Source organism: Megalopta genalis, unplaced genomic scaffold (assembly GCF_051020955.1).
Source record: "Megalopta genalis isolate 19385.01 unplaced genomic scaffold, iyMegGena1_principal scaffold0020, whole genome shotgun sequence".
In the NCBI taxonomy this organism is placed as follows: domain Eukaryota; kingdom Metazoa; phylum Arthropoda; class Insecta; order Hymenoptera; family Halictidae; genus Megalopta; species Megalopta genalis.
In genome coordinates this window covers 1,248,941-1,263,200 of record NW_027476090.1, presented here as the reverse complement: position 1 = coordinate 1,263,200, position 14,260 = coordinate 1,248,941, and the positions used below count along the sequence as shown (strand labels likewise).

General features: G+C 37.5%; 1 protein-coding gene across 1 annotated transcript in view; it reads left to right on the top strand.

Moving 5' to 3' along the window:
• Positions 1-362: 362 nt before the first annotated feature.
• Positions 363-14,260, top strand: part of LOC117224748 (uncharacterized) — a 17,130-nt gene continuing 3,232 nt past the window's right edge. The window contains exons 1-11 of the mRNA XM_076527446.1: positions 363-1,856; positions 2,279-2,692; positions 4,210-4,678; positions 5,680-5,779; positions 6,437-6,559; positions 7,134-7,289; positions 8,425-8,581; positions 9,776-10,042; positions 11,670-12,156; positions 13,523-13,622; positions 13,688-13,810. Coding sequence (XP_076383561.1) covers positions 2,428-2,692; positions 4,210-4,678; positions 5,680-5,779; positions 6,437-6,559; positions 7,134-7,289; positions 8,425-8,581; positions 9,776-10,042; positions 11,670-12,156; positions 13,523-13,622; positions 13,688-13,810 — 2,247 coding nt within the window. The 5' untranslated portion in view covers positions 363-1,856; positions 2,279-2,427. The remainder of the gene's footprint in view (positions 1,857-2,278; positions 2,693-4,209; positions 4,679-5,679; positions 5,780-6,436; positions 6,560-7,133; positions 7,290-8,424; positions 8,582-9,775; positions 10,043-11,669; positions 12,157-13,522; positions 13,623-13,687; positions 13,811-14,260) is intronic.

Sequence of the window (14,260 nt, the reverse complement as noted above, 5' to 3'; positions counted from 1 at the left end):
ATCTGTATAAACGTCTATCTGGAGCTCATCTTCGCTACTACTTGTGTCATGAGACTCATTCGTGTTTGAACGTTTTGCCATTGTTCCAATAAAAAATATGAATAAATACATAGGTTGAAAATTTCTAATTGTTATTACTAACTCACAAGATGATATTTACCAAACAAACTTTTACCAAACAATTTATTTACCAAGAGAAGAATCACTTTTCCGATTTTCTCGCTCGTTAGATCTATCTATACCGCTCGACGCTTCAAACCAGACCGAGTTCAGCTTTGAAAATCTTTTCCTCCAGGTTTTATGATTATAAATCTCACTATACAGTGCGTGCTATGTTCGCATACCGATTTTTCTTCTACAAACTTGCCTTATCGCTCTTTTCAAGTGGCGCCTTCGAAGTGCTCGGACCGTCGTGAGCACGCCTCTCACGTTCTCGTCAAAACCCGCTGACATTTCTTGTATATACCTTAGTAATTTTACTATATTTTGATTTGATTTCTTGTGACATTTCAAGAGAAAACTTCAGGGAAACATGCGTGTCTCAAAAAGTTGCGCTGAAATAACTCAATTCCCCGTAATCACTAATAAACTTGAATGTCCCACGAGAGGGGACATCCGAGTGACATGCTAGAATTACGATGTCCCACGAGAGGGGACAGCGGAGTGCAAAGGGTTAAAGGCGCAGGAAAGTGACAAAGACGGTGTCATCTTAACCCTAGAAAGATAACCATATGACAACGTACGTAAAAGATAACCATACGCTTTAGAGGCGCATGCTTTTCTAAGGCGTCAATTTTATACTAACAATGGATATTTATTTAAGTTAATCTAGTCATTTTAAAGGTTTGGCATTATTGTAAAAATAAAATGCATTTATATTATATTTTTTTATATTTTAAGTAATTTTAAACTTAAATCACTAGACCTCTATGAAAAATTAACAAAAATCAACAGTCTTCGCAGGCGCCTCTGCGACGTAGGTTATCTTTCTCGGGTTAAGGTGCATCGATGCCGATAGGAAAAAGTTCTCCGACGATCATAGTGATAGTTTTTACACAGTTTTTACATAGTTTTTACACAGTTTGGAAAATGAGAGCGTCTCGTTTTTATAATTGTTGACAATCGAGAAGACGAGAAATCGAGCCGTAAGGCTCGAATAATTTCATTGTCTCTTCCAAAGGGTTAATAACTAGTCCCAAAGTAACACAAAATAACCTAAAGAGAGCCAATGGAATCGTCGGCAGAGTCTACACAACACAGTAAAAAAAACCTTGAAATCACGTGTCAAGGAGAGTCGCGGCTCATAAAATTTTCGTTTCGTTTTCCAGCGGCACCAGCCGTAGTTAAATGGTTAGGCGAACGCAAATCGTCGAAAACTGTGCGTATTTATACCGATGCAATCTCTTGGTCATCGCGTACTAAGTTTCGCAGTTATTGTTTCCAGACTTTCACGTTCTAGACTAGTATTTCGGGCACGCCGGACGGACGAAAAGAGTTCGAATTGCAGGGTAGCTTACCCCCGCGAACTTCCAGACTGTCGCTATCAGAACTTCCCATCGGGAAACGTTTTCGTGCGAGAGAACGAATGCGTAATGAAGCTCCTGTTTGGTAACGGGTTGCGCGCAATCCGGCACTCTAGTTGTCGAAACATCCTCGGTCTGCGAGCATTCGTGTAATCTGTACGCGCACCGGGAAATCCTTCGTAAAATTCCGGGGCTCCCAGGAGAATCTCAGCGATAGAGAATCCTTTCGATTATGGTCGAATTCAACGGCAACTTGCGCGAGTTCTGAGTTCCTGGAATTAATCTGGAGAACGAAGCGAAGAAGAATCTTACGAGAGACTTGTGAGATTATTGGTTCGAATTTAGTATTATTATTAGGTCGGTGCACGTGAAATGTCAGATTTCGTTTATTCGCGAAAGCTTCTTTTTACTGATCTCGTCATTCTCTTGTTTCTCGCATAATGCGCTTATTTTTATTTTCATGTTAACGTAACGCGCTTATCGCGAGAGTTTATCGGAGAGTTTTCTGGAGAATAATTTGCTAAAATCGTGCATTTGTGCGGCTTTTAAAGTAATTTTTGGCAAACATGGTATATTCGTCTAATTTCTTTATTCGCCTGGATATAAACTTGGCAACAATGTCGCAGCTTACTGTAATTGACAATATGAACACCATTCTTCTTACTCTCCGAAAAAATCCGAAATTTTATACGCACCAATCCGATACTTATCCAAGCTCAAACAGCGTATCTAATCACAGTATTTATGGATTCTAGAGTATCAAATTGTTGCCTCTGATCGGGAGCTTCGTAAAATCCACTAGCAACATTGCGAATATTTTGCGTTTGGAAATCAACATTCGCGATCGCAATGGGACGAAATCATTGAAACGTGTCCATCGATCGACGTCGATTTGAATGTTACAATGGATTATGCAATGGGATGGACCAAATACAATTTAATACTACTGGGCGTGTGGCCAGAGCCGAGGTCAGAGCATTCGCAGCAAATATCGTCACTCGTGTTCTGGTCGACGGTCTTCGTGACGGTGATGTTCGTCACCGCGCCTCAAATGGCCTATCTGGTCTTAAGGTCGACGAATCTCGACGAGGTGATCGAGAATCTGTCGATCAACGTGCCCATTATGTTCGCTTTGTCGAAGCACGTCGCCCTGCGTTATCACAGGAGGGGTAACCGAAAGTTTATTTGCCAAACTGTTCTCTCTAATGAATTTAAATAATGCTCTAAATTAGGCGTTGCAAATTGCCTTGACATTTTGACGGAGATTAATGCAGATTAATGTTAGATTTTTCAATTTTTTTTCTTCTGTTAGCTTTGGATAAAAGCGAGACTTATCTTTAAATGCTTCAATTTAAAATCTTAATTTATTTTCCAAATTCATTATTTCGTAACTTTTAGACAATAATATTTATTATTTGATAACTTTTAGGTAATTACTAAAATTGTAATTAATCATTACGTAAAAGTTATCAAATAATATATTTGATATATAATAATCAAATAATAATATATATTGTTTAAATAAGAGCAGATTTTTGAGTTTGGGATCCCTCTAAATATAGGGGGGGGGGAATACTAAATATAGTATTAATAGTAAGTAATCAAATAATAATATATTATACTAAATATAGTATTCCCCCCCCCCCACCCCTATATTTAGAGGGATCCCAAACTCAAAAATCTGCTCTTATTTAAACAATATATATTATTATTTGATTATTATATATTATATATAATGTATTATAATTTGATTATTATATATAATAATAATATAATATAATATATTATTATTTGATTATTATATATTATACATATTATTTGATAACTTTTACGTAATGATCAATTACGATTTTAGTAATTACCTTTATTAATAGAGGAAAGTATTATAGTCAAATTCGAGAGTACCACTTCGTTTATTAAAAATCCTTATTGAATTTTTAAAAAGTTATATCTCGAAATAAATACCCAGAAAATCACCTAAAAGATCATCTAAAAATTTCGGCTACAATTAGCAGCGTAGCAATGGATTAAACTGACAAGGGAAGCTTGACAACTCGACAATTTTTAAAACCCTGAATAAATATAATTTTAATACCCTGCATAAATATGGTCCATGCGAAGCTCACAATGGAGACAATTCTACAGGGTGTCCCAGGTTTTAATGTTCAAACTTTGTCAGTATATTCTATGGCACAAAGTAAGAAAAAAATGTTACGTAAACATAGGTCATATAGAGCTCTATTAAGAAGTTGTAACAAAAATTCAGAATAGGAATAGTAATCAACTAAAAATAAAATAAAAAATAAAAAAAAAATCTTCGATCGACGTCAATCATGTATTGTCAACAACGGTTATTAATACATTTCGAAATGTATTAATAAACACAGCTTACATAAACACACGGCATGTGCTGATCTATTCAAGCCAATGCTCGCAGTAACAGCAAGTTGATTACTATTCCTATCCTGAATTTTTGTTACAACTTCTTAATAAAGCTCTGTATGACCTGTGTTTACACAACATTTTTTTCTTACTTTGTGCCATAGAATACACTAACAAAGTTTGAACATTAAAACCTGGGACACCCTGTATATTTACGTAACTTGTTATTCAAGCCCTTCGTGAAGATAACTATATTCGATAACTTGCTTGATTCAAGTAAGTTGTAGAGCTGTTATCATTTTAGAATTGGCACTGTTAGTTCGCGAAATAGTGGACAACTGGTCCGGACCGCTATCGAAATCGGACCGTCAATTAATGTTGAAGAACGCAGAGATAAGTCGTTCGATATCCATCGTCTTGTCGAGTTTCGCCTACACGATGTACTTCGCGTTCGTGGTCCTGCAAGTGATGAGCAGCATCCAGGACTCTTCGAAAGCCGATTTGAAGGGGCTTCTACACCCGTCGATCTTTCCTTACGACACCGGAAAGAGTCCGAACTTGCAGATCAGCTGGCTGGGTCAGTTCATAGGCTCCGGATCGATGGCACTTTGCTACTCCAGCTTCGACACGTTGCTTGCTATCCTCGTGCTACACTTGTGCGGACAATTATCCATTCTCAGGAACGCTCTGGAGGACCTGGCCAACAGAAACCATCAAGCGAAATTCAAGGAAAGGCTCGTCTACGTCGTGCACAGGCACAATGAGCTGTCGAGGTTTGTAATATTCGTTAAATAATATAATATATTATATTAATATAATATAATTAATTAATATTCGTAATATTTCTTTCATGTATTTTTAACACGGTCATGGCAACGTTCGAATCCAACGTAGCCCCTGGACCGTGTCTTTATTGCAATATTGTGGTTCAGTGTATATTTCATTCGTTTGTATCATAAGAAACGATCGCGTCAAATATGTACAGAGCGTCCCAAAATTATTGTACAAGCGGGAAATGAGTTCCTAAGATCGTTTGAAGCAATTTTTTCCTTTACAAAAATGTTCTTCGAAGCTTCGCTTACGAGTTATTAACGAAAAACGCTGACCAATCGTAGAGCGAGTGTGGCCAGTGCCCCGCCCTTTCGGCCAATGCCTCGTCGCGCCAGCCGTCTAACGCGGCGGCGGTGGTCACGTGGGCGGGGCATCACGGTTTTTCGTTAATAACTTGTAAACGAAGCCGCGGATTGCTTTTTCGCAAAGGAAAAAGTTACTTCAAATGACATTAGGAACCCCTCAAACAATAATTTAGGAACATCCTGTTATATGACTATGGTTTCCAGGTTTGGATACTAGATTCCAACTTTGGGAAGCGGGGGACGTGTTCCCACCTGTGTTCACAGCAAAAGGAATTATGCAAGAAGTAACAATTTTACAATTAGACAAACGACCTATATAAATTTTGTCGAGATGTTAGAAGGTCTAATCTACCAGACAATTGAGGAAAAAAATGTTTGTAGAAATTGCGATTGGTCTAAATGACAAAAATAGTAAGGAAATGATATATTTGAGACCATAACAAAAATTTAAGCAATCAAATTACCACGTGTTCAGTGCCCTAAAAAACAATATTATCAGAAATTAGACAATCAAATAACAATGTTTATAGCGTGGCTCCGAATTGACCGAACTGGCTCGCAGCTCGGCCGAAAACATTTGGAGTAGATGTGTTAAACTGGTGAAAAAAGATATTTGACTTTGATATTTTGCATTCAAGGTTGGCCGTGATACTAGAAGAATGCTTTAACGTGATGCTGCTCGTGCAAACCATGATGTGCACGGTGATGTTGTGTATGACTGGATATCGTTTGATAAGTGTGCGTCTATGGAATCTATTGGGTTGGCAACTAAGTAATTGCCGATTTCAGTTATAGATGTCTCTCACTCCCATTTTTATGATATCCGTAAATGTTATATTATAAAATTATTATTATTATTATGTTATTTTTTATTATCCGTGAATGTGAGCAACTGGACAAATTGAATGCAGCGGTCGAGGAAAAACGATCAGAATTGGTCAATCGTAAAGGTGTCATTTTCCAGCAGGACAATGCTAGGCCGCACACGTCTTTGTCCACTCGGCAAAAATTGATGGATATTGGTTGGGAATTGATGTTACACCCACCATATAGCCCTGATCTCGCGCCATCGGATTACCACTTATTTCGATCCTTGGACAACTCCCTTCGTGGTAAAACTTTTAATGACGATGACGCTGTAAAATCTCACTTAACTCAGTTTTTGGCCGAAAAGGATCCGGCTTTCTACGAGCGTGGAATTTTCAAGTTGTCAGAGAGATGACAAAAGGTCATCGAACAAAATGGAAAATACATTACAGATTAAACTTCGTTCCAAGTAAAAAAAAATTGTTTACTTCATTGAACAAATCGGCAATTACTTAGTTGCCAACCCAATAAATATTAATTATTTTTTCCTGAAAACATGAAAACGTTAGTTACATGGTTTTCTTTTAGTCTATCGACCACGAGGAGGAGAGAGTACCTATCTACGTAATGGTCTTTTGTTTTATGCACGTGATATCCACGATGCTACATTTTTTCACTTACTGCTTCGTGGGTGAGATGCTCGTTCGAGAAGTAAGTAACCAGGTTATTGATTTCAATTGCTGTACAAGTGAACAAAGATAATAACGAAGATAATAAGAATGAAATATTTTGTACGGGGTGTCCCAAAAGTCGCTCGCAATCGGGGAATGAAGCATTCCTAAGGTCATTTCAAGTAACTTTTTCCTTAGCGAAAATGCAATCCGCGGCTTCGTTTAGGAGTTATTAACGAAAAACAGTGACCAATGAGAGATCGCGTGCGGCTGACGCCTCGCCCTCGTGACCACTGCTGCTGCGTTAGACGGCCGACGCGACGAGCATTGGTCAAATGGGCGGAGCGCTGGCCGCGCTCGCTCTACGATTGGTCAGTGTTTTTCGTTAATAACTCGTGAACGACGCCTCGGAGAAAATTTTTGTAAAGGAAAAAGATACTTCGAACGACCTCAGGAACCCCTTTTCCCGATTGCAAGTGACTTTTGAGACATCCTGTGTACATAAAAGTAGTTAATGCATATGTTCTAAATTTTAAACTTCTAATCGCGAGCGTTCGAATAAAATTTTGCTGTTATTATATTATACTACAGAATAACATTTTTCTAATTTCTAGAGTACCGGAATTGCTCAGTCAGCGTACGATAGTATCTGGTACGATCTACCGCCGAAACAAGCAGCTATGATGATTATTATAATACATCGGGCAGGAGTGTCGTTAAAGCTAACTGCTGGAAAATTTAGTCCTTTCTCCTTAGAACTTTTTAATTATGTGAGTTACCAACAAAGCGATACAAATAAATACTGTTATAATTTACGACGTTACATGTACTATTTACATTAAGTATATCGAAAAGATCTGCCTTGTTTAAAAATCAATGCTTCACAGAAATTCATCGTTTTATTCCATTTTAGAGATCGTGCAAGCGTCACATTTCTGATAACAAAAAATGAAGTAGTGTAACATTTTTTATGAATGAAATTTTCTTATGAATTTTGTGTACAGAAGTTTATTTTTTAAAAAATAGATAGTACTTTTCAGTAGTCCTAATATTATTAATGTTTCGCTGTCCTAATATCAAGTCTTAATTAAGTCCTAATATTAAGATATTGAAAGAGTTACAGGAATGTAAATTTTCTTCTAGGTTTTAAAAACTTCCGCCGGATATCTGTCGGTTTTACTGGCAATGAAAGATTAATGCATAAGGATAAGTAACCCTTAATTGATTTCCAACAAGTGTTTTGATATTTTTCGTGTGAATACATAAACACTTATGTATTTCATATAATTGTAACCGGCAGAAGATAAGATTGCATCGTTAACGTCATGATTTACTCACTGTTTCCAAATTTGTTCAATTTTCGGTTGCATAAGCTCCCTTGTATCTTGTGTGTGCAATAAATTATGTCCTCTTGTAACAAAACAAATTCTATTTCTTCTCGAAAAAAACGAACAGTTACGAAGATGGTTGTATGCATAGATTAAAATAGAGCACTCTGTATCGTTATAACTATTCACCTGCATTTAAGAAATTTTAATCAACGTTTCAGTTAATTCGAAATACAGCACATTTTCCCAGTAATTGCGGCTTTTACGATGATCTTGGAACAGTCTAGCTGCTCGCAATGTCAGCGTAAGAACTGAAACGCACATTTCGTAAACGTACATCGCGACTTTGAGAACTTCTGATAGCATTTCTTCTCCGCGACCGTTCCAAGTTACGTCTATCAATTAAATGCATGCATAGGAGAGTGCACTTCTCCGAAAGTTTCGGGGTGTCTTCAATAATCGACGAAGTTAAGAGCCATTGCAGGCGAAGTTACAATCGATTGGTAATTTTTTATCATCACGATAGAAGGAAACTATCGAACTACGTGAGAAGCTCCCTCCTATTTGACTTCGTACGCTTATTCAAGGGGGTGGTAACCGACTTTCTTACAAAAAGAGAAAAACGAGCATGCGTCCTTCGAACGAGCCGCGCTTACCAAAAGGCTCTGAAATTCCGTGGCGGTCATTTCGTCGCATAGTCTTCGCGGGAGTAGTGTCGATGGATTTCGAACGGGGTATGTAGTTGAATTTCTAGCTTTCTCGGCGACACGACGATATTTCGACATTTAGCGTACTCAGCGAAACATTTTTTGAATTCCGAACGAAATTTCGAAAAATATGTGCAACGACGTTCGATGATCCGTCAAGTACCAAAATTATGAAACTTCGCACACCGGTGGAGACTCGAGAAAATTCCAACATTTCCTTCATCCCGAAATATTTTAAGAACGGCGAACGTTGTGAGAAGAAGTTGCATCGTTTTATCGTATAACTGTGAAAATAACTTGGAAAACTGTGTAAAAAGATTTGTTGAACTATACACGTTGAAATACCGTCGGACAAACATATCTTTTTTAACGTTGAAAATCATAATCATCAAATGACAAATCAATTGTAGCATTTTATTCTTAACAAGGTGATCTCAAAAAAACAATGCAACAGTTTCATTTATTTGCATGATAGTTATGAATATAAAATTTATTTATACCATTTATATAAACAAACCCGAAGGAATTCCACTAGGTGTAATCCAGTAAATATTTTTCAAAAATAGTAGGCAAAGAAGGCGTATTTAGAACACCATGAATTTAAAAAAGAAAATCGTTTTACACAGTTTCGACTTTCTTTCGTATCATAAAATAACGTAATTGTGCAGGGTGTCCCAGAAATGTCTCGCAATCTGGAAATAAGAGGTACCTAGGGTCATTTGAAGCAACTTTTTCCTCAGCGAAAATGCAATCCGCGGCTTCGTTTACGAGTTATTGACGAAAAACAGTGACCAATGGGAAATCGCGTACGGCTGACGCCCCGCCCTCTCGACCACTGTCGCTGCTAGATGGCCGACGCGACGCGGCATTGTCCGCAAGGGCGGGAGCGCCGACCGCACTCGCTCTCCGATTGGTCACCGTTTTTCGTTAATAACTCGCAAACGAAGCCGCGGATTGCATTTTCGCTAAGGAAAAAGTTGCTCCAAATGACCTCTAGAATCGCCCATTTCCGGATCGCGAGACATTTTCGGGACACTCTGTATTCATTTACATACAAATTGCCATTGCTTTTCGAGATTGCAGTACACATTACATTTATTCAGTTTGTCATCTCGCTGAAAGATGATATGTATCTACTTTCAGGTATTTATAACGAACTCAAAGAAACGTAATTCGATCAACGAATGTGTTCTTTAATAATGCTCTCCGATATTTCCATAGATTTAAGAGACGCGATTGGGTGGAATCGTTTCAATCTGCGTATAGTTGGCATCTGGCCGGAGCCGGCGATGCTGCACGAACGTATAGCAGATCTTCGTGCATTCGCGTCCGTCTTGTTTATAATGATCTTTGCCACCATATGGCAAAGCGTGGATCTGTTTATGGTGAACAACGACCTCAGTCAGATCACGTCGATCTTGTCGCTGGCCAACATACCAGCATATAATTCGGCCATTAAATTACTTTTCGTCTGGTATTATCGAAAAGGTAAGTCTACGGTGTGATCACGGTGTAAGATGGAAAAGTGAATCGATTTCATCCCTACTCCTGTGGTTTTGAAGCTTTTCGTTTGGTACACAGAAAATTCTCCCCAATTCGCGCTTAAATTGAGCACAAAAATGGACAACTTTGGAAGAGAAGATGCAATTATTCGAGCCTAGCGGCTCGATTTCTCGTCTTCTCGATCGTCAACAATTATAAAAACGAGACGCTCTCATTTTCCAAACTGTGTAAAACCACTATGTAAAAACCATCAGTATGATCGTGGGAGAACTTTTTCTTATCGCCATCGATGCACCTTAAGCTGGCACCGTCTTTGCCACTTTTCTGCGCCTTTAACCCTTTGCACTCCGCTGTCCCCTCTCGTGGGACATCGTAATTCTAGCATGTCACTCGGATGTCCCCTCTCGTGGGACATTCAAGTTTATTAGTGATTACGGGGAATTCAGTTATTTCAGCGCAACTTTTTGAGACACGCATGTTTCCCTGAAGTTTTCTCTTGAAATGTCACAAGAAATCAAATCAAAATATAGTAAAATTATTAAGATATGTTTTACTAAGATATAAGTTTTGACGAGAACGTGAGAGGCGTGCTCACGACGGTCCGAGCACTTCAAAGGCGCCACTTGAAAAGAGCGATAAGGCAAATTTGTAGAAGAAAGATCGGTACGCGAACATAGCACGCACTGTATAGTGAGATTTATAAACATAAAATCTGGAGGAAAAGATTTTCAAAGCTGAACTCAGTCTGGTTTGAAGCGTCGAGCGGTATAGATAGATCTAACGAGTGAGAAAATCGGAAAAGTGATTCTTCTCTTGGTAAATAAATTGTTTGGTAAAAGTTTTTTTTAGCAAATATCATCTTGTGAGTTAGTAATAACAATTAGAAATTTTCAACCTATGTATTTATTCATACTTTTTATTAGAACAATGGCAAAACGTTCAAACACGAATGAGTTTCATGACACAAGTAGTAATGAAGATGAGCTCCAGATAGACGTTTATACAGATATGTTAGAAAGACTAACTGTAGAAGGTTTTCTTCTACAGTTAGTCTATCGTTTTGATAGCAGCGATAGTGATATCGTCCAAGCAACAAGGCGACGAGAGAAAGAGTTCGCATAGATAGCGATTACAACAACGAAACAAAATTATAAAACAAACGATAACAAAATTATAAAAAATAAAATATTGAATTTTTTTCAAATTTCTCGATTTCAACCAATTCATATAAGTCCAATATCATTATATGTTAGTTAGTTCCAAAACCATACTAAATAATACGAGGGTCTGTAAATGCCCGTTTCTGCCGAAAAGTGGCGCTGAGTAGCTGATAGCCAACGTCCAGAATGGTTCGGAGTGCTAAGGGTTAATAGTAACAGAAATAATCTAGACGACCGATTCAAGAGAAACACTCTGTGTGCACTTATAAAAAATAACCTTATAACATCCTTGCGCCTAAGTCACGGTCTACCAGAAAGCCTTACTGGCGAGTCTTTTGGCAAGCCTAAGACGAAATGCTCGTCTTTTTCCCCCCGTCTCTTCCATTTCGTATCCACAACCGCCGAATCTTATTGTTTATAATAACCAGGCGTTCCTTGATACGTTTTCGCAGATCTTCAACCGCTTATTAAATCATTTTACGACGACTGGCACGCTCCGAAGACCGAGGATGAAAGAAAGACGATGGTGGACAGCGCTAAGCTCTGCAAAAATTTATCTATCTGGTGCACCGTTTTGACACAATCAATGCTAGTCGCATACGTCGGCACTCGGTCGTTCGCGATAGCCACGTGCGACGTAAACGCGGTGCAAGAAGACCATTTGACCATCTATCCGGCCTACTATCCGTTCGACATGCGACGAACGCCGTTTAGGGTGGCCGCAAACGTGGGCCAAGTAATCGCTGCCTACTGCGCTCTCATTCCGTACACTGCCGTTGACATTTTCATAGCCACCCTCGTGTTGCACACGTGCGGCCAGTTCACGAATCTGAACAAGAGGCTGGCAAAGCTGATGGATGGCCGAAACGGGATCAGAAAATCCAGCGACATCCGGGAGGAACTGGCTTCTATAGTGAAGCGACACGAGCACTTGAACTGGTGAACAACAGATTAATAGTATCTAAATTAACGTTAGATTTACGGAGCACAAAGAACAGCTGTTTTATATCAGTTTACAATAGTAACAATAAGAGATTTATTCGGATTTTGTAACAAGTGTTATTGTAACGTTTGCCGTAAGTAACATATACAGGGTGTCCCAGGTTTTAATGTTCAAACTTTGTTAGCGTATTCTATGGCACAAAGTAAGAAAAAAATGTTATGTAAACATAGGTCATACAGAGCTTTATTAAGAAGTTATAACAAAAATTCAAGATAGGAATAGTAATAATCAACTTGCTGTTACTGCGAGCATTGGCTTGAATAGATCAGCACATGCCGTGTGTTTATGTAAGCTGTGTTTATTAATACATTTCGAAATGTATTAATAACCGTTGTTGACAATACATGATTGACGTCGATCGAAGATTTTTTTTATTTTTTATTTTTCTTTTAGTTGATTACTATTCCTATTCTGAATTTTTGTTATAACTTCTTAATAAAGCTCTGTATGACCTATGTTTACATAACATTTTTTTCTTACTTTGTGCCATAGAATATACTGACAAAGTTTGAACATTAAAACCTGGGACACCCTGTACAGTAATGTCTCCCTTACTGACGCTCGGATTGTCCACTAGAATGGATAATTTGGGAAGATGAGATACGATTTTTCGAGCCTTGCGGCTCGTTTTTATAATTGTGGACGATTTATAATTATAAAAATAAACCGCTAGGCTCGAATAATCGTATCTCCTCTTCACAAATTGTCCATTTTTGTGCGCAATCTGGGCGTCAATTAGAGAGACATTACTGTAAATTGAATAAATAGCTCACACATAAACGTGCCTTTACGGTATGAATAATCGTAAATGAAAAAATTCCGTAAATAAAAAATTTCGTAAATAAAGATTCCGTAAATCTAGTGTTAAGTGGCTGATCACGGCTCGCATTAACATTTCGACTGCCACCTAACCAGCCTTAGAAATTCCACGAAATTAAAGTAAATTCGTTTAACGAAGTTAAAGTTAAAAATTTCATATGAAAATTTGCGATTCTGAACGCACTTTCTGGCTGTGACTTTTTGTTGTGGGATAACCATTTCTGAAATTTTTATTATTGCAATTTGTGGTCTTTGTCACTTCATGGACGACGATTCAAGTAAAAGAAATTTTTATTCAATAAATTGTCAACAATTTCGAATGTAAACTGTTTATGGTCCTATGAAAGAAGTAACGAAAGTCATCGATGACGTTGAACAGCCAATTAATTCCATTATTATAGTAATAAGGTAACAACGTAAAATTAGGAAATTGTTATTTATAATAATAATAATAATAATAATAATCATTCTTTTTTACCAAAGGGTTGCCGGCAGAATTGACGGATGCTTTAGCTTGCTGCTATTCGTGCAGATGCTACTCAGTACCGTCGAAATATGTTTCCAAGGATTTCTATTCTTCAATGTAAGTTACTTCGATTGAGACAAGTCGAATGATTCTAATTGTGCACGTTCGATCTGGGCTTGCAGGTGATACTTAAAAGCAACGATGGCATGCTAAACTTTCAAATGCTGTTTTTCGTGCTTTTCATATCGTTTATTATAGTGCATATGTACGTTTATTGTTACGTGGGTGAATTACTTCGTGTCCAAGTGAGTTTTTCTATATTTCTGCATTTTTATGTTTTCTATATTTGAGCCGTTTATTTTGAAAGTGGCATAAGTCACTTTGTTTTTAAGTCGATATATTTAAGGGTTTGCATTTTAACACGTTTAAAAATATGGATGCTAACTTTCGAGAAGATTTACTTGTATTTGTTATCTAAGGATAGTGATATTTTTCTCAGTATAAATAATTTCGTATAAACATTAAAAAATCACCACTTTTCATTACGGTAAAGTGACTTGAGCCACATTCAAAATAAATAGTTTAGAAAAATGACTGACATATATTAATTTTGTCCGACGTATTTTACCGAAGTGATGTTTTGAAAGGACAGTGATTTACTAAAATTGTTGAATAAATTATATATATAATAATAATTTATATCATGAACATATTTAATATAAAGGTTTGATTTAAGTATTTTTTATTTTAATATT